Raw genomic sequence first — 21,257 nt, 5'->3', positions numbered from 1 at the left:
TTTCATAAGAAAAGTACCTGCACTTTTCTATAAAGTGGGTCTCAAATCATTGCGCTCAATAAATTACAGTTGAATCGAACTCGATGACTATGCACAGCAGAGCCTCAGCCAGGTCGCCCTCGCTCTCCCTCGCACGAGTAACTACACGAATTGTCTAATTCTGTATTTATGACGAAGTGACAACGCAGCAAGTTGTCGAGTCGGTGAAGAGGAGCGGCATCGAGGCACGAAGTGCTCTGATGAAAAGGTGGAATCCAGTATAGTTCCTACATCGTACTGAAAATTGTCTAAGCCATGAAAATTTTCAGATTCTTTCAACGATCTTTCACTTTTTAACATTTCTATATATGAATTCAATCAATTTTATGAATACTGACGAATTGTTACTTAATCACTGATATTTGTTAAGAACGGAAAATTTTCCGGAAAAATATAGAAGAAAAATTTCCACCTCACATCTCAACTAGGAATAAGTGGAGTATGTTTTTATGAATCGGAAAATTTTCGGGAAAATTTTCATTGTACAGGACAGACAATTTTTCGATTCATGAAAAATTGTTCCACTAGTTCCTACATCGTACTGAAAATTGTCTAAGCCATGAACATTTTCAGATCCTTTAAACGATCTTTCACTCTTTAACGTTTCTATATATGAATTCAATCAATTTTACGAATACTGACGAATTGTTACTTGATCACTGATATTTGTTAAGAACGGAAAATTTTCCGGAAAAATATAGAAGAAAAATTTCCACTTCACATCTTAACTAGACAACGATGTATGAATAAGTGGAGTATGTTTTTATGAATCGGAAAATTTTCGGGAAAATTTTCATTGTACAGGACAGACAGTTTTTCGATTCATGAAAAATTGTTCCACTAGTTCCTACATCGTACTGAAAATTGTCTGAGCCATGAACATTTTCAGATCCTTTAAAAGATCTTTCACTCTTTAACGTTTCTATATATGAATTCAATCAATTTTACGAATACTGACGAATTGTTACTTGATCACTGATATTTGTTAAGAACGGAAAATTTTCCGGAAAAATATAGAAGAAAAATGTCCACCTCACATCTTAACTAGACAACGATGTAGGAATAAGTGGAGTATGTTTTTATGAATCGGAAAATTTTCCGGAAAATTTTCATCACTGTAACAGGACAGACAACTTTTCGATTAATGAAAAATTGTTCCACTAGTTCCTACATCGTACTGAAAATTGTCTAAGCCATGAAAATTTTCAGATCCTTTAAACGATTTTTCACTTTTTAACATTTCTATATATGAATTCAATCAGTTTTATGAATACTGACGAATTGTTACTTAATCACTGATATTTGTTAAGAACGGAAAATTTTCCGGAAAAGTATAGAAGAAAATTTTCCACCTCACATCTTAACTAGGAATAAGTGGAGTGTGTTTTTATGAATCGGAAAATTTTCGGGAAAATTTTCATTGTACAGGACAGACAATTTTTCGATTCATGAAAAATTGTTCCACTAGTTCCTTCATCGTACTGAAAATTGTCTGAGCCATGAAAATTTTCAGATTCTTTCAACGATCTTTCACTTTTTAACGTTTCTATATACGAATTCAATCAATTTTATGAATACTGACGAATTGTTACTTGATCACTGATATTTGTTAAGAACTGAAAATTTTCCGGAAAAATATGGAAGAAAATTTTCCACCTCACATCTCGATTAAACAACGATGTAGGAATAAGTGGAGTATGTTTTTATGAATCGGAAAATTTTCCAGGAAAATTTTCCAGAAAATTTTCCGTTTCAAAATTTTCCGGAAAATTTTCATCACTGGTGGTATGTATATAAAGTAGGTCAGTAACGTCATCAGATCTCTCAGAAGGTACTTAAACCCTCTGAAAGGTGACTAATTTTTCAGATCAGCGGCAGAATATTTATTAAACTGAGACACAAAATAAAATTGTTGAAGTGCAAATCCGTTGTAAGAGCAAATAAGTTTATCTCTTTTAATACATATTTGTTTAATTAAGAGTCGGAGGATAAATTTCTAGTTTTCGTAGCAAATATATATTTTTAATGCTTATACAAGCATAATTATCGTGGCTGAGGATATCATGCCTTTTTCATGCGGATAAGAGTTTAAAATGTTCAATAATAATAACAATAATAATAATAAAAATATAATAAATGGAATCATTATTATATAAGAGCGAAACTATGAACTCAGAACGTAGGAACTATTTCTTGTCATAGCTTCCGTAGCTGAATTTGTGCCTATGCTACTAAAACGGTCAGACATATTTTGTCATTATAAGGCTGTAAAATATTAGTATTTGAACTGGTAGTTATGGGTAAAGAACGTTACAATTTAAAGAGATTTGAAGAATCCGACGGCTAGTGTTGCATAATTATTCTTAAAACACCAAATGTTTCTTATTATTATTATACCTCATTCTACAGTAAACTGCTCCAAAACTTTCTTTGTTGCAATACAGAGTTAGCTACGAATTCATATATTCACATTCACATACACAATTTGTTTTTTAAATGCCTTCAAGAGCTTAAGATGCGAATTTTTAAGCATAAACATTTCGCATTGAATAAATGTTTGTTTATTGAAGTTTAACATTTCTTTTCAACACCGAGGCTGTATGAGACATAGAAGTACACCACTACCACCAACAACCCTTAACGCACCAAGTCTAAATCGTCAACGTTGTTTACCAAGCTGGGATCTTCTACGGACCCCAAGTATCATTTTAATTTCTCAACTTATTTTTTGTACTTTTTTTCACGAACGAATCATTGATCTAATTTTGTAGCAGATATCCCAAAAGGATGCAGGGCACATATAAAAATCGAGAATAAATGGGTTCTTATAGTTGCAACAGTATCACCAAATATCACCCTCTGGGGCCCTAGAGGATCCCGCTTGGTGTATTAAGGGTATGTTAAGGTGGATTCCGAACCACCATAATGCGTCGAATTTCAATGGACTCCCACCGGGAATCGAATCTGAGACTACGTACGGGTACACCAAAGGCGCGCGTGCTAACCACTAAAACAGAGAGAAGGGCATATTGAATATTTCAAAGGTGCGTACTGTCTTACTTGCGTTCGCAAAACTTCGAGTTCAGTTAAGGTATATGAATTCGCAGTTCATTCACGACCGAAATCGCAATCGTATTTCGTTGTAGTGTAGGCGTGGCCCTATGAACACGCCTATTACGCATACTACACTGTATAAAGCATGCATTAATAGTAAGTTAAAGTTACTGTAAATTACGCTATTGTGGATGCTTATTTCGTAAAAGTTGGCACCGTTCTATACAAAAATTGTTGTCACTTCCAGTATCATTATTGTAGATATGTTCATGTATGTTCGTGTTTCTTTCTAGTCATAACTGTAAATATATTTTTTTATCAAAAAATTGTTAAAGGGTATGAGTAACGTGTGCATTGTGCTTATTTTCTTTTTATAAACCGACAGAATCATTGACCTATCTTTACTTGACGGGACAGTTGATACTTTATCCTAGATAAATAATAGTACAGTTTAAGAAAAAGATTTACAGTGCTCATAGTGACAAAACAGATTAAGTAGTAGTATCGAACCTTCGACCTGCGAGGCTCTGGAAAAGAGTCATTTTTATCATTTTGTAGAAGAGGAAAGAAAATGACATCACTGCTAAACAGCTCTGAGTTGAATTGAAAGCCTGTGCCATAACGATTGAAACGAGATTCGTGTTGCAATATTCATGCATTTTATAAGAAAGTTACTGTGTTTTAAAAAGTACATCAAATAAAGCAATGCGGCCAGCAAAACCCTGTAGAAATCTTAATACAGTTCGCTAATGGCAAAAGGTTGACACTCCCGCGTAAGCAGGTTTTTTTTTTTTTTTTTTTTTTTTTAAATAATGTTCTGCTGATGGGCTGAGTAATGAAACAAATATTCATACTGTGTTAGAAGATACTACGTTTCCTCTAAACGATACGTTTAGTAACTGAATAATTTTACTCCTATATTTAAATTCAAAGATAGAAAACTATTGCATGACACAGGTAGTTTGCAGAAAACGCTCTGTGCTGTGCAAACTGCATTGTTCGAGGCCTATTTACAGTAGGTTTAAATTGAATCACAAAAATTTAAGGTATTAAAGAAATTTAAAAATTAAGAAAATTCTCTTAATCATATGAAAGTTATAGAAAATAAGAAATCTTTGTGTTATAAGATAAGTGTAATGTATGGTTAGTAATATGGAACGAAAATATGGGAAGAAACGGGAGAATTCTGAGAAAATCCACGAGCACGATGTTGTCCTCAAACACATTTGAGCTAAGATCGAACCAAAAAGCCTGCACACCGGAGATAAGCTTTCTATCACTGAACCTAGATTCCGCCATTTTTCAGTTGTAGTTAATGTCATGATATCACAAGCCAACATTCGACTCGACTTAAACAATATGTCCATCTATACAGGGTGTTTCAAAACAGCACCGACAACATTTGGGAGGCGATTCCTGACACCAAGATAAGACATAAATATATATAGGCTGCCGAAACCATGAAAAAATGTACTTTAAGGGTCCATAGCTCCAAAACTATGGGACCTACCGTAGTCGGGTTAAGACTTCACTTAGGAACTAATATGTGTCCTATCAAAATATCCAAGTTTCAGAATCCTGCGGTACTTCCACAACAGTTGTTATAGAGGCGGTTGATGAGTACTTCAAATTATATGCCCGTAGCCAAATTCCCTCTATAAAGATTGTTGCGTGAGTACCTCAGGATTCCGAAACATGTATTTTTGGATAACGCACATATTAGTTCCTAAGTGAAGTCTTGACCCGACTACGGTAGGTCCCATCATTTTGGAGCTATGGAGCTTAAACGTTCATTTTTTTTCATGTTTTCGGCAGCCTATAACTCCGAAAGGAAGCATTTGTGCACCAAAGTTGGTCTATACATTTGCCTTATCTTGGTGTTAGGAATCACCTCCCAAACGTTGTCGGTGTTGTTTTGAAACACCCTGTATACCCATACGTGGTATTTACTGCTTTTATTGGATTATTTTTAAAGATTTGAATGGTCGGACCAACTGTTAGTTCGTATTATGTGTAACAATATAAACTGTGTTTTGTGAAATATTCATAAAATGATTTTACACTGAGAATGAACGCGAAGGAAAGGGATAGAAACATATTTCCTCTATAATTCTATACAAGGACATACATTTTCATTGTTTTATACAATCCTAACGTACGGATAAGAAATTAACTTAAAGAAAAACGCTTGTTTTATGTCCCGCAGTTCTGTCCTGTATGTTAAAGGAAAAAGATATTGAATAAAAGCATATGATGAGAGAAGAAGGTGCGGAATGAAAACAGTATAGAAAAGAAAGAACGCTTGAAAATCTTACGGTTATTCTATTCTCCACTACAAACTTACATGTGGAATTGGAATCGAATCAGTGACCCTTCTTATAGAGATGTAGACACTGCATCTAAGCTTCCCCCACACAACAATGTTTTTTTTTTTTTTTTGTATAATATAAGGTATTTATTTATTGGGTTAATTTTTAAGTTTTATATTTCTGCTATGCATGTAAATTGGAATTGGAAAAATACTAATAAAATTCATTAAAATTATTTGGGAATAGCTGAAGCGGAATTAATTTGATTGAAAAAACACATCCACATGAAGTTTCGTGTAATTTGCGAAACTAGTTTCTACATACAAAAGTATAGAGTTTTAGCAAACGAGCTTGGTTCTTTAATTTTTATTTAGATATCAGCACATGGATTCCTTGATCTTGCGAGATGCATGTGGAGAGAAAAGACAAGATGCTTTTTCGTTGGAGCCTGTCTTACCCTTTCTGAGTGGAACTAACCCTGTTCTCTTGAGCTCGTGTTGCACGTGGCCGAAAATAGAGCCGCGATGAACTGAGTATGTATGTATGTGTGTGTGTATGGCTTTTGAACGTGTTATGCTATATTTTTTTTCTTTCCCATGAGAGCATTAACACGTGATGAAATCAGTACGGGCGGTATTGCATTTTGCACGTTGACTCGGATTCAGAGTTTCGGAAAAAGAGAAAAGTTCTCGGTAGTTTGCCTTAGATATATGCATAGGAGATTTAATAAGAGAAACTATAAAAACAGCTTAAAGTTTGAAATATTAAAATTCGTGTTTGTTTCATTCAGTATAAAGATCATGTCATTTTGGAATTCTTATTACGGTGCACTACTGTTATTTGGGAGGTGATTCTATTTGCGAAAATAAGCCTAAACGAAAGATCGAATTTGGCTCCGTTTCAGAGACACGAGTCTCGTAATTCGTAGAAAACAAAATTTTCGATTCCATAGCACACGGCTGAAAAGAAAATGGTGTAGAAAAATTCAGAGAAAGCAATACTTGAACTAATCAAATTTCAAATCTTCGGAGATATTGTAGGAGTTTCACAAGGGAGACAAAAAGATTCTCACTGCCTGGAGAAGATATGCAAAAATTAGTTGCGCAAACTTGGTTGGTCGATTGATAAAGTGTCTCTGTCTTTAGCATCAAGGCTGTGTGAGTGGGAACCTGTTTAGAAATGAAATGAAAATTCTAGTTTTAATGCCCCACTGGTATGCCAAAGGAGACGGATGATTAATGAAACTAAATTATTATCAAATATTTGGTAAAACCAGAATGTGGGAGGAAATTTGAGAACCTCGAGAAACGTACGTTCTCGATATTGTTCATCACAATCTCGCTTGTCCTGGCATCGAACAGAGGGGTCCCTCTTATTAGAGGTGAGTGCTTTACAACTGAGCCACCGTACTCCACTTCTGTTTAAAGCAGGATTCGGGTTTATATCCGATTATAGTACTCCACCTGAAATTAAACCCGGGATCATGCGTACAGCCATTTGACACAATAGGGGTTGCGCAAATCGAATTGATTTTGTGATTGCGCGCAATAGAGATAAAATAATTTTTGGTTGGAATTTAAAAAGTTACAATTAAGGGTCTTCAGTACTAACCTCACCAATTTCCTTGCGCGTATTTTTGTAAATAACTTAAGATGACACACAGAATTGCAATATTTAATAATTCCCGAGTACTATTATTTATCGTGAGGACTTTCCGAATATAGTCGATTCTCTGTTAACCGACCACCACATGGCCAGGCCCTGGTCGAATAACGAAAAATTTGGTTAGAACAAAAATTACCATTTCATAATCCCTAAATTGTATAGCATTCTATTATGCTTAAAAAAGGCTTACAGTATTATAATTCAATAAATTTAACTTATGAGATCAGAAGTTTGGACCGTAAGCTGCACCAGTGACAGTTGAACGAAATACTGTATATTGAATAAATCATAATCACACAAACGACACTTATTGTATTTCTTTGAATATGGGCTGTTAAGCTGACAGTCGGTTAAGAAAAAGTGGATTGAAGTGCGAAAGTTTGGGTGCACGCTAATAATGAGATCACGAGCTGCGCTCCCATCTTTCAGATCTTTCAGAAAAGACCTGAGTACAGGACCGGATTAAGGGGGGGCTTAGGGGGCTGTAGCCCCGGGCCTCCAGGTAGACAGGGACCTCCACTCTGATCAAAATCGTAACTGGCTATCTGAAAAGGATCATACAAAATACAATCATCATCATAAAATAAAATATGACCAAAATATGAAACATATTTCCTTAACTTTTCTACTGCACTTTCACTGAATAGTAATAGGCGAAGTTAGTAGGGGCCACATATGTTTTCTAGCCTCGAGCCTCCAGATGGGATAATCCGGTACTGCCTGGGTGCAAGTTTAGTTCATTTAGTAGCACTTTATTTCGTCTTTTATTTATTTTTCTAAAGGACAGTATATATACTGTACGCAGTGTTGCCGACTAGACGAGGAGTACATTTTTGAATTCGAGATGAGACGAGAAACTTTTTGAATCTCATGGGCAACAGTAATTCACCAGCCTTAGACCTCAAACATTGTTTTATTGTTGCATGTGCCATAGTATAAAACTCTAAATTGATAGAGTACAAACACGATGAAGACATTTATCAATATTTAGAGAAACGCAATGCATTACGCAATATGCTCCGATAATAAATATGGTTTAAGTGTTATTATATCATACCCTTTGTGGGCCTCTCACGTCGCAGAACTGTTCTGACTACTTTTAGATGAAATTGAGAAAAAAATCAGCAAATACTTGACAAATTTACAAGACGAGACGAGATTTGTACAAAATTTACGTCTCGTCTCAAGGGTAACACTAATTCATACGCGATCTGCAGCACTTAATCTGATTTTAACTAAACTTGGCGTGGATGTAGACCTTGACTTGTGTAGTATCCATGTGAAGGATTTTCGTGTGCAGACCTTTGGTTCCAGAGTTATTTAGCCATGAAAGTGGAAATTAGGATTAAGCCAGGTTTTCGTAGAAAAACAAAAACATTAATTATATTTAGAATAAACATACTTGGAATTAATCTGTTAGTTCATTGTTAACTTACATTAAAAATTTGCTGAAATCAATCCAGGACGAGTTTATTCTACAATAGGGAACCCGATTACTAGTTTTTATGTTTAAAATGTTCACAAAAATTCAATAACCGATGGAGAGCGGAAGGACGACCATTAAATTTTAAATTTTGCATTGGTACTTAGCTACCCTTAAATGTTCTGGCAACGTGAAGCAACTTAACCCTTAGTAATCTTTTTTTAAAGTTTTTTTCAAGTATGTAAGAGCAGGTCTGAATTAATTTGCTGAATTAGGATAAATCCACAGTATTAAATATTTTTAAGGGTTATGAACAGGTCGCAGGATCCATATTACAGGTTCTTATTAGGCTGTCAAGAAAGCATTTTGAGCGTGACTCGAAATCGGACTAGAATGAACCAAACTAAATGTCGAGAACATTCGACAAGGGACCGCAAAGGGGTTAATTGACTTCGTCAAATAATGAGTGTCTCCATCTATCCCATAGCTGGGGAGGGATGTCTTTTTATTATTCATTGTAAATATTCTTGCGTAAAAAAAAAAAAAAAAAAAAAGTTTGCTGTATCTGAAATGCAGAAATGGTGAAGGCAGAATTTTTGGTGACTCGTTTCATGATCAACTAGAAAGGTGCTTGAATTAGTGAGTGTCGAACTCTGGTATAGAGACCAGAAATAGCGTTGATAGAAACCAAAGTACTTTCTGTACATCACCCCATTTAATTCCGTCTGGACTGCCATAATCCTTCGAGGGCAATAACTCCAGGGAATACTTCTTAAAGTATTAAGAAAACGAAGCTTTTTTTCTCTCCACCAACACTGCGTATGCTGAGTTTTTAATATATGATAAGATCATTTCTACATATATACTGAACGGTATAGTTGAATTTTAGTACGTTGAAAGTTTAGCGTCCGTTTTCGGCATCAAGGCTAAACGGGACGTGGACCTACAGTTTAAAGTGCAATCCGAACAACCGTAATATTCACATTTGAATGCTTTCCCACCGGGAATCGAACCCTAGACTAGTGCACCTAAAGCACACGTGCCGTACGTTAGATCAGTGGGAGAACTCCGTAGATTAGCATTCTTCCTTCTCTCTAGAAGGTCTTGGGTTTGAGTCCCGCAGTCGGCTATCCTAACTGATTTTTTTTTTTTTTAATCCAGTCCTTAATATTGGGATATATGCGCTATGCTGTGCTGGAAGCAAAAATACGAGGAATTGGAATGTTTCAGTACAATCTAGAGTAAGCATATTCCCTTCTAATCACTTAACTCGAAAAGATAGAGGTAGGAGTACGCTGATCATAAAATTTCTGAGATGGAGTATGCCATATATATCGTTTATAATTTATGTTTGACATCTTGAATTAAATAAATAGTGCAGTGACTTTGTTGATATATATATATATATATATATATATATATATATATATATAAACAGTCACTGCACTATTTATTTAATTCAAGATGTCAAACATAAATTTAAATTATAACGTTTCTAGATATCATTAACTTTTTTTTTTTTTTAAGTAGACACAATGCATTTAGGATTTGAAGATTCTAACAGAAAAAGAAAGCTGACTAAAACAGAAGAGTTGAATTTTGAATAGCTTATTTTCTAATTACCGAATGTCAAACTTAAATTGTAAACTAGGGAATGAGATAATATGTCTCCAGTATTCTATAAGATAAGAAAAAAAAAAGATTGATGTTATGAAAAAATATTTGATTATTTGTTGTTGTCATTAGTTTATGGCTTTTGGTTAACATTTTTCTTGTTTTCCTCTTTACAGGCCGGCCGTTAATCCACAACCACCAAAATGGTGGTGGGGGAGGCCAGCATCCATAACATCATGGGCGGGATGGAGGGGACGGCAGGGGTGCGGCTCCACAATCATCGCCGGAAACTCAAGCAAAGGTAAGTTCTTAGATATGGATATTATTGGAGTTGCAATCCGAAAAATCGAACAGGGAACATTTTAATTCATATCTCGGATTATGACTTTCCAAATCAGTGCAAGCTGTCTCGTGACTATATAGTTGCGTACGCATCTTCGGCGCGGGAAACCTGGTTACGATTCCCGGCGGGGGGTCATGTAATTCTGAACCACCGTTAAAATGTAGGTACACCTCTGATATAGCTTCAGTGCTGAAAGAGACGCTAAATCGCAATCCAATCAACCAACCAAACTAAGGCCTGTGACAAACATCTTGGCGTTTCAGCTAAACGAATAAAACGCAAGCTCTGGCGTGACGTTGCCAAGTAGTAAAGGCGTGTGGCTATGGCTAAGCAGACGAACTATAGCGCGATCAGGTGACAGGAGATAGACGTGGATGTGTGCAAAATAAACGTGGCAATACCGCTGGCCTCTCATTTTTTTTAGCAGCATTTAAAGAGAACTTGGAGCGCCGCCTTCAAATGCCAAGATGTTTGTTAAACCGTTTAATTCAACAATAAAATATTCTGTGATTGAACTTTAATACCTTTACGAACTCAACTCCTAATTGCATTTATCTCCACTGTAAAATTTTGCCTAAATGTCGTACAATTCTAAAAACATGCAGAATAAAATTTTCGCATCATCGTGTCATTTATACACTGTAAGAAAATGAAAAATAGACACCCAAAAGTGATTATTTTAAAAGTGGTTTTCAAGAAGTTTTGCACCTTTTATAAATAATGCAGTTTCTTGCGCACAAGTTTTGCCAGCTAATTAAATAAAATGTTTATATGTAATGTTATGCTAACATCAAGAAACAAACTGAGGGGTAAACAAGATGATTAAAAATGAAATAGCATGAGTTTGTGATAGCAGGACCAGGAGACATTTCCATTCTTTTGAGTCTTTGAACTAGTAGGGTAAGTTTGGGTTAATTCGGACAGTTCTGATGTTTCTTTCTTTCACTACTATCCCGCTAAACAAAAATATCCAATACATCGTCATATTATTTAATGCATGAACAATTGAAATAGTTTTCGTGGAATGGCATGTTAAGAAATAAAAAATAATTTTCTGAAAGTTGACGAAATCTTTGATTTGCAAATTTGGAAGGGTGAATCCGGACAGTAGGTTGGCGATTTCGGACACTGAACTTTAAGGAAGATATATACATGATAGGTATATTTTAGCTTACTACTTTGCTACACTAAAATTTTAACAAGATAAGTACAGAACATAAATACATGATAAATACATACAAATTACTAACATAACAATTTCTATACTAATTACTGTTGAAATTGTAAGCTAAATGCACAGTAGTGTAACTACCACTATAGTGTTTAATTATTATACATAATAATCACATTTGTTTCCATTAGAACTACATTGTACTACTATTTTTTGCTAGCACCAACTAGACTACTAGTAAAATGTATAATAAGGGTGCACTGAGACTAGCATTTATTCATTTATTTTTACGTTAATGACGTCTGCCAGTTTCGTGCATATAAATTCATTAAATTCATGTCAAAAGCCTGAAACCGTGGCGCAAGTATTAAGAATGAACTGCTCATTGGGACCTGTATGCATTGTAGTATTATCAGGAATTCATGTAAAAAATCATATTGGTTAATGTATGTTGCGAAAACCATATCAGAGCAAGTGTCGCTATTTTTTCTTTACAGAGTGTACATCTTATTTCTTTCTATTTAGAATCAACAACATATAATTTCTTTTCTTCTTGGGACCGCGGTGGCTCAGTGATAGAGCGTTCACCTCTGGTGCTTGGGGTCCCGGGTTCGATCCCATCCCCCGCCAAGTGAAATTTGTGGTGGACAAACACCGTGTGCGTGGGTTTTCTCGGGGTTCTTCCATTTCCTCCCACTTTCTTCATTCCACCATTTCATTCATTACTCATCACCGTCTCCTTTAGCCTAACCGGCATAACCGTGGGGCGTAAAACTCAAAGATTTCATTTCATTTTCTTCTTCTTCTTGACAGATTGTGTATTTTTATGCACCGTTATCCCAAAATCAAAATATAAAAATGGAAGTAATCCAATGCACCAATGTATTGATACACGATATCGTTGTATCAATGGCTCCCGACGGACTTCTTTAATTGGTTACAATTCAAGAAAGAATCTTGGACCGTTACATATTCGTACATATATGGTTACATTACTTTCCGAATAGCCCTCGTATATATTTCTTTACAATACATATGTATTAATTTCATTTTATCTCATTATTATATTCATTTAACAATTAATTCCATTTTAATTATATAAAAATATCGATGAAGGGGACTAAATAAAAAAATATATAATCAATTTATCAATTATTTAGGTCCTAAAATAGATTCTTCAAGTCAGTATTATGGGAGCTCATTAACAAAGCAACTCAGTATATGCTATATAACTATACTATATAACTTATTTCTTCCATTTGGGCATAATTAACATAGCTTTGATAAACAATATTTGTATCGATGCATAGGTGTAAATAACAGAATTCAGAAGAAGTACAAATTACAAAGAAATTATAACAATATTTGAAGTGAAATAAAACAAAACTTGATCAATATCATTATCAGGAACAATACAAATAAAGAAATTATTATATTAAGAATCAGCAAAGTTTATATGTGTTAGAATACCGTATAACATGTTTTATTTATTCAAGCATATCTATTATAACTTTTAGTAAACGATAGTCGTATTCATATTACAACGTGCTGAAATCTAGTATCCATCATTTTTATTATTTGTATAGGATTCAAACAAAGTACGAATAACAAATGAAATCATTACGGTATTTCAAGTGAAACAAAACAAAAAACAATTGAATATGTTTTCTCACGCCACAACATTAGCTTAAGTTATATTGCCAAAGGGTTCGATTAGGTTGCATTGAATTACACAACCATGAACGTAGTACGGCGTGTCCTTTACTTCAACAGTACTTTGGTTTTTATTTCGAGAATTTCTGCCATCTAGGTAACTATTACGAAATCCAATTCGATGGAACTTGGATCTACTGTTTGCCTGATTTCTAAATGTTTTGCGATTACTGTTTCTGTTGCGTCTGAAATTAGGTTCGGTTACATTACCAGTACAATTGATAATACACTGTTCCGTATTCGGTAAATGCTCCAAGCATTTTTGTGTTCGTGATTTCAAATAAGGTAAGCTGTTCATACATGTTTCTCACAATGAATGAATCAACTTAGGATCTTTCGCTTCTATATGCTCCTCTTCAGTGTCATTGTCCAATAAGTGTTCCTCATCAATCCAGCGGCATGAATTTTGTGAAGATCCTGGGCCACGTTATCTAGAAGGAGCTTCATTATTTTCCTCATCGTTATCCCGGTCTTCCACCAACTGAATGTCAAACGCTGCTTCAATTAATGATTCAGTTGTTTAATTAACTGTTGATTAACTAAACGGCAATTCTGTTTGTTCCATTTTCTGATGAAGAGCCATTTTAATTCTTGATGGATCCAATTCTATTTGAAGAGTAACCACAGCGGACTTAGTGTTCATCAGGCCTGCACCTCTTCATCCGTTACTTCTCGAAGTTGATGACTGGAAACAGGAGGCATTACTGGGTTTTCTACAGGACGTTCTCGACAGTCTAGATGACTTGGAGGCTCAATAAGTGAACGTTCTCTGATCGTCTACTTCGTAAATTCTTCGCCTTTCACCAAAGCAACAAAACCACAATTGGGAAACATCGTGCATGTTCTTGCCACGTTTTATCTCCCTTTTCCCAATGCATATGGAAACATCTAACATTATCACTTACACCAACCTAGACTGGACCCTTTCTTCTGGAGTTTCTGCCACTTTCATAGAACTTTGTACAACAGTGAATCGATGTAAAATCTGTTCCATTTTATAATCGGTTTGTTCTAACTTTTGATTTATTTGTTGATCCATTTGCTTAAACTTGGCATCCATATTTTGTTGTAGTTGTTCCAGCTTGTTATCCATCTGCTTCTGTTGCTGCGACATTTGTCGACCCATTTGTTCCATTTGGTGAGACATTTGCTCTAACTGAGTATCCGTTTTATGCTTTTGCTGTGATATTTGCCGACCCATTTGTTCCAATATTTGCTGACCCATTTGTTCCATTTGGTGAGACATTTGTTGACCTAACTGTTTTATAAGATCAGCCACGTTCGCTGCTGAATTCATACCTGGTAACTCTATATTACCACCTATTTTCAATTCCAGGAATACTCATTTTTAAGTTTTTATAGATTCTTTTTCCACTTCTTAGTAAAGTAAATTCCGTGTTGAAAGTTATATTGAGACAGCTTTACTCAACTTCAAACTAATCTCAAAAGTTTCCGTATTTTCGACACCATTTAAAATATAACAACCACAATGATGTTATTGTTTATTTTAGCCCACAGTCCGTGTAATTCTTAAAATATTTCAACACGGTCAAATCACATTAACTCAATCAAGACAACTTGTATCACTATTACCTTTTTTTATTATCAAGACTCCATTAATTATTTATTTTCTTTTTTTCAGTTGTTATGACAACTATATATGCAGATTACCTCTATAAAACCAACATATATCTTTAACGATTGAGATTACGTCTTATTTCTTTCTATTTAGAATCAACAACATATAATTTCTTTTCTTTTCTTCTTCTACACGACAGATTGTGTATTTTTATGCACCGTTATCCCAAAATCAAAATATAAAAATGGAAGTAATCCAATGCACCAATGCATTGATACACGATATCGTTGTAGGTCTCATACTATGAATTTAGTTTAAATGCATAACACAGATAGTATAACATAACAAAATGTCAGCAGTGTCACAAAATATTGATGCATTTGAAAAACAGAATTAAGTGATGCCATTTTTACGTCCTATGTCAGCTTCGAATCTATATAGGAGTGTAAAGTGGGATCCGAATCACCATGAAAGGGAAAAATTACAATGAAATGTAAGGTGAAAAGTACAACAAAAAACATGTCCGAGGCGGGATTGGAATCCGCGATGCCTAATATGTCGGTTGTCTAGCCTTATAGACTACACGACTATCCTGGCCGACTAAAAACGAAATGAGGTAGTAATAAAATAATTATATTTCCAATGTGAATATGGTAATATTACAGAGTACAAACATAATCATATGGTATGTAGGAGAGGAAGTAAAAGAATATGTCACTTAACACGAAAGACAGAAACCAAGAAACTACTCTTCCAAATACTGATAATATAATCGAGAACCAGTTTACAGAAATATAGGGTGACCAGACATACTTTTTTTAAGAGTATTATACTCTTTTTGAGGTTCATATACTCTATACTCTTTTTTCCTCCCAAAAATATCGAATTATACTCTTTTGTGGTATTTTCACTTTCATTTAACGTTTAATGCATTTTCAAATTGAAACTCGCATTTTTTTCCTGTAAAAACTTGCACGTTGACAACGCTACGTTTCTCGTCCTCGTTGCATTGTAGGGTTGCCAGATTTTCTTTTTGCAAAAGAAAAAATAATATAACTAAACTGTTTTTATTAGTTAGTACTAAAACTATAGTAAAGACGGCAAAATTAGTGATAGATTTATCCAAACTTTCAACGTTTTAATTATTAAATTGTTAATTAAATTGATTATCTGAAATGATTTATATTTTCTGAATTTATATCTGGTATTTCTACAGTTCATGGCACGGGGTTTTGTTTTCCCTTCAAAATGAGTCAGTTTCTATTAGTGGGAATTGCGCAGTGATTATTATTCTAATTAACGTGCGTACGTACACTCAATCAATTGTATTGTTCGAGGATTGGAAGGATTTATTTTATTAACAATGTCGCGAGGAAAGTGTCAGTATAATCAAGCGTTTGAAATAAGCTATCCTTGCATTAAAAGGGCCCGCAGTAACGATATTTACAAAGCGTGGTGCACGGTATGTAAGAAGGAGTTCTCTATAAAAAATAAAGGGAAATATGATATAGAACAACATATAAAATCTAAGTCGCACACTGAATGTCCAAGCAACTTCCGAAGCAGGCAAGTTTTTTCACCACAGAATCTTCAGAAGAGCTACATTTAATTCGACTAGAACTTGTGTGGTCATACCATAATGTTAAACATAACCACTCTTTTAGAAGCATGAACTGCACTAGCAAACTTTGGAAATCAACAGTGAATAAAAAATTTGCATGTGCGAGAACGAAAACGGAGGCTTTGTTAACAAATGTGGTGGGAGTGTGGTCAGAAAATATTTTAAGTAATAGTGTTAAAAAAGCTCCTTTCGTCGTTGTTGCTTGTGATGCTTCCAATCGTAAAGCAACCAAACTCATGCCTGTTTTAGTGCGATTCTGTGAAGTAGATACTGATATTAATGTAAAAACATGTCTTCTAAAAATTCATAGCATATCAAATGAAACCTCGGAAACTATGTCGAACGTATTAATGGGTACATTACGTGAGTTTTGTTTGGAAAATAAGGTCATCGGATTTGTAGCTGATATACCAGTAAATTTTGGAAGCATAAAAATAAGCCAACAGGAAACGTGCATAGCGAACTAGAGTGCAGGTTGAAGAAAAATGTTTTGCCTATCGGGTGTGGGGCTCATATCCTTCACAATGGAATTTCTGTTGCGTGTTCGAGACTAATACCGATCGATGTTGAGAAGTTGGTTTTTAAAATATACAACCATTTCAGTATTTTTACTGTAAGGACAGAAAATTTGAAAAACTTTTGTGACTTAATTGGCTGTCATTATGATTGTCTTTTGTATCACTCAAAGACGAGATTCTTGTCTCTGCTTCCGTGTGTAGTAAAAATTATACATCAGTATGAACCACTTAAGGGGTACTTTTTAGTGACGAAAATGCTTCAATAGTTATAGTCAATTTCTTTCGAGACGAAACAAGTGAGTTGTGACTGTATTTTCTGCATACTCAGCTAATCTTGTTCACTGAAACAATTACAAAAATTGAGAGGGAGGATATAACAGCGACTGAAGTTTCTGTTGAATATTTTGAACTTCTGAGGAAATACAAAGATAGAATTGAACAAAACTTTTTTCCGTTTTCTGCTAGAAATTTACTTACGAAACTTATAAAAGAAGGGAATATGAAAGAGGAATATGCCTACTCAGTGTCAAGAAGGTTTTACTTTGAAGTGGTGATATACTTAGAGATGTGGTCACTTTTTTTCGGAGAAGTAAACAAGATGAAACCTTTACTACTTGACACATCAGTTACCTTATGAAGAAATTCAGGTCTCGTTTGCATATTTCTATGAGCAGGTAAAACATGTAGACAGTTCGTTGGAATTCAGTGATAATGATATTTTTGACACTTACTGTGCAAAATCCAGATGTATTAAAGAACACCTTGAACAATGGGGAGACAAAAGAGAGACAATGATGAGCAAATGGAAAATAGTGTACAAAGATTTAGTGTGGGCTGGGTCAAATTTAAAAGTGATTGTGCCACTCGTGCAATTCTTGTTTACTTTACCGGGCACTATGTTGATTGGAGAGGCTCTTCAGTGCTATTAACACTTACTGGAGCGACGAAAAAAGTCAAATCACAGTGTCGACACTGGAACAAGTGATGAAAGTGAAGTTCAAGTGAACCTATGAAGAGTTCAGACTGGCAATAAAGGATGACATTAACTTACTCAAGAAAGCAAGATCGTCACAGAAGTATGAATGATAGTGAGTAAAACTGTTTTAAGTATTTAACTCATCTGCATGCGCATTGGATAAAATACTGTAATTCATCTTGTCTACACCATATATATATATATATATATATATATATATATATATATATATATATATATATATATATATATATATATATATATATATATATATATATAATGACTATATACTTACTGTCAATTCTTTTTTTTTTTTTTTTGGATATACTCTTTTTGATTTTAAAAAATCTGGTCACCCTACAGAAATAGAAAACAAGTGTTTCTTTCCTCGCGTGTATCATTTTGGTTTCGCGAGTTGTCTGCTTATTCATCGGGGCTACAGAAATATAATGTAAAATCCTCACTTGTTTCTAGTGCATTCCTTCACTTCCCTTTGTTGCCACATATCAGACTTCTCAATTGACATTTTCAGCACATGTAGCTCCAATAGTGTGCAACACTGTACCACTACATTTCACTATTCTTTTTAGTGATAATAGTGCATTTTAAATCTGTGCACATTTGTATATAGTGCTATTTCTAACAAAATATTTTTATGCTGAGTTGGCAACACTACTTCACCTATGGCAACACTGTTTATGGTTTTCGATAGGGCATTTTGTCCTCATTATATTGTGCAACTTTTGTTTTGATTGCTTTAACGCTTTTCAAGATATTTACTTTAAACGTACATAATTCCATGATATAATTTTTTGGATATTCAAATTTTGAAGCCCCCTAGCTCCTATCCTTCTGGTCCATAGCACCTTAAATATTGCTAATGTTCATTTCTCATTATGCTCTATCAGATGTGCTATGTGGCAATCAGATTTTAGCGGCAAATTGTGGGACCCTCCCGTGTAAGAGGAAGGTGCACTCTCAGTTGTGTGTGCAAAATGGAAGAGGACGTGAAGTCGACAAAGCCAAAGCTTAAAAGGTGGACAATAAGTATTTATTTAGGAAGTTTGAAATTACTCTAACGAATCACATTTGTCATGGGTAATATCTTTGTGAGTAGTTGAAAAAAACAACAGTATAATTAGTTTTCAGTCCATATTTTCGTGACGAAAGTATTACGTATTGCACACTAAACTTAATTCCATATCTATTCATACTGTGATTTTAACTCCGTTTTTTATTCCTTCCTTCCTTCACAGTTACACGTTCATTATAGTTATTGCAGGAAGCAGCTCGGTCTTATAAGTAATATCCATAGTTGGGAAGAAATTTTCCGCATTTGATGTTAAAGCGACTTTGCTTTAAAAAAAAATTAAAATGATTGGAAACACTTATTGTTCTTGCGAGAGAAAGATAAGGTTTCAAGGCAGGCTATCTTTCATCAATAAGTAAATTGGCATCGTATACCTTGCTTGATTTGCCAACTGATCAAAGTTATTTTGCGATTGACATTGGCTAAAGACGAGAGTTACTGTTCCGCATCTCGATCGATCAGAATAGCACGTAACAAGGCTGCACAAAGGGAGGAGAAATAGCTGGGTTTTGCCTAGGACAAAACAAAGAATGGGGGATGCTTGCCAAATAGTCAGCAATGGTATTTTCCCCCCATTATTACGTTTTTATTTTAGTATCGAAGAACCAATGCGACAATCTAATTACATTACTGGAAAGTTTTCTTCCAGTTTTGAAGTTGGACATCAGTATAGAAACTAACGTGACTGAAGTTGAAATGGATATTTTTATATTGTGTAACACAGCTGTAAATTTGGCATCTAACAGAATTTGTAAATACTTACCTTTGAAAAATCATGCAGAAATAGTTTATATCCTCTCTCCGTATTGTCAGATTAAGTGCGATCGCCATCAAGGAGGCTGCAGTGGTTAAGTGATAATGCGCTCATCTCTTGTGCGTGTGTCCCTGGTTCGATTTAAGATCGCGCTAGATAAACATACTCCGTGTGCATAGGTTTCTCGCGGTTCTCCCGTTTCCTTTCACTTTATTTATTCCACCATTCCATTCATTATCATCACCAACCTTGTCCCTTAGTCTAGAAGCATAAACATGAGACGTTAAACAAACAAACAAACACAATTGAAAGTGCTTACAGCGTACGTATTCTTTTAGTACTTAATAACCCTAGAAAGATTTGGGTAATTTGAACAGTTTTCAGCAAGTTAAGGTGGTTTACTTTCATTCTATAGGAAATCGTACTCAAATTTATCCATGTGTAACCAAATTATTGAAAAATGAAACTGCGGAGGAGTTCGCGCTTTCGTTAGCATGGTACATTCATAAGCTAAAACTGGCGTACACAGATAGATTCAGGGGTTATAGCCCCTTTCCTATTAGGTCCAAATTACATTAAATAAAATAGAAGTTTGACACTTGGTCGCACTTTTTGACACAAAGTGACATGTGAAATTGTTTAGTCACATGTACCCTGACGAAATCCTAGGCCCATTCCTGGATATATAGTATTTACTCTCTCATAAGCAGTCTCCAATAAGATTTCCCACTTGGAATAGAGTTTCCGATATGTAAGGAGGTAGTTTTAAGTTTAACATCCCTTTTTAGCATCGGAGTTTTATGAGACATTGACCTACAATTTAGCACAGAGTCCAAATTACATGATATTTCACCGAATCTCCAGCGCCAACGTCACGTAAGCCAACCACATGTTCACGATAGAATAATGTGCGAATATTATTTTTATAATTCTCTCTGCTTCAAAGAAAACGATTAAAATAAGCTCAAAGAAAGTGTATGGCCATTTTGAGATCTTTGTAATACAGTGAAATCTCTGAATAACGGACAGTAGTAGGACATGATTGATTATTTGTGCGTAAATTACTCATTTATTACTCATTACAAATTTAGATTACTCATAGCTCATGCGGTAATTGAATTCAGTATAGCAAATACAGTAGTTATGAATACAGGCTAATATCAAAATACTGTACTCAAGTGTTCGAATTATTGTGGGTCATGAGGAGAATTTTCCTCTGTTAAGAAACAAAGACACCTCTGGGGAATGTATTTATATAAGTGTATGCTGACGTGGTAATTTTCTTCTCGAGTATACAATCAAACTCCTTAGAAATAAGCATTTGGCGTGGAAGAACCGGGTTTGATTCTTGGCAGGAGCTCATGTGGTTCGGATTCCACGTTAATCAG

The 21,257-nt window shown here is 34.8% G+C and overlaps 1 protein-coding gene across 5 annotated transcripts in view; it reads left to right on the top strand.

The window, feature by feature from the left end:
- Nucleotides 1–21,257, top strand: part of Nuak (Nuak family kinase 1) — a 308,387-nt gene that overhangs the window by 140,965 nt on the left and 146,165 nt on the right. For all 5 annotated transcript variants that reach the window (XM_081742812.1, XM_081742810.1, XM_081742811.1 and 2 more), the window contains exon 2: nt 10,281–10,405. In XM_081742812.1, the coding sequence (XP_081598938.1) occupies nt 10,308–10,405 (98 nt within the window). In that variant the 5' untranslated portion in view covers nt 10,281–10,307. The remainder of the gene's footprint in view (nt 1–10,280; nt 10,406–21,257) is intronic.

The sequence above is a fragment of the Thermobia domestica genome, chromosome 16 (assembly GCF_964235325.1).
Source record: "Thermobia domestica chromosome 16, izTheDome1.hap1.1, whole genome shotgun sequence".
Lineage (NCBI taxonomy): Eukaryota > Metazoa > Arthropoda > Insecta > Zygentoma > Lepismatidae > Thermobia > Thermobia domestica.
Note: the sequence above shows the minus strand (reverse complement) of the source record. Positions and strands in the feature narration are given on the sequence as shown.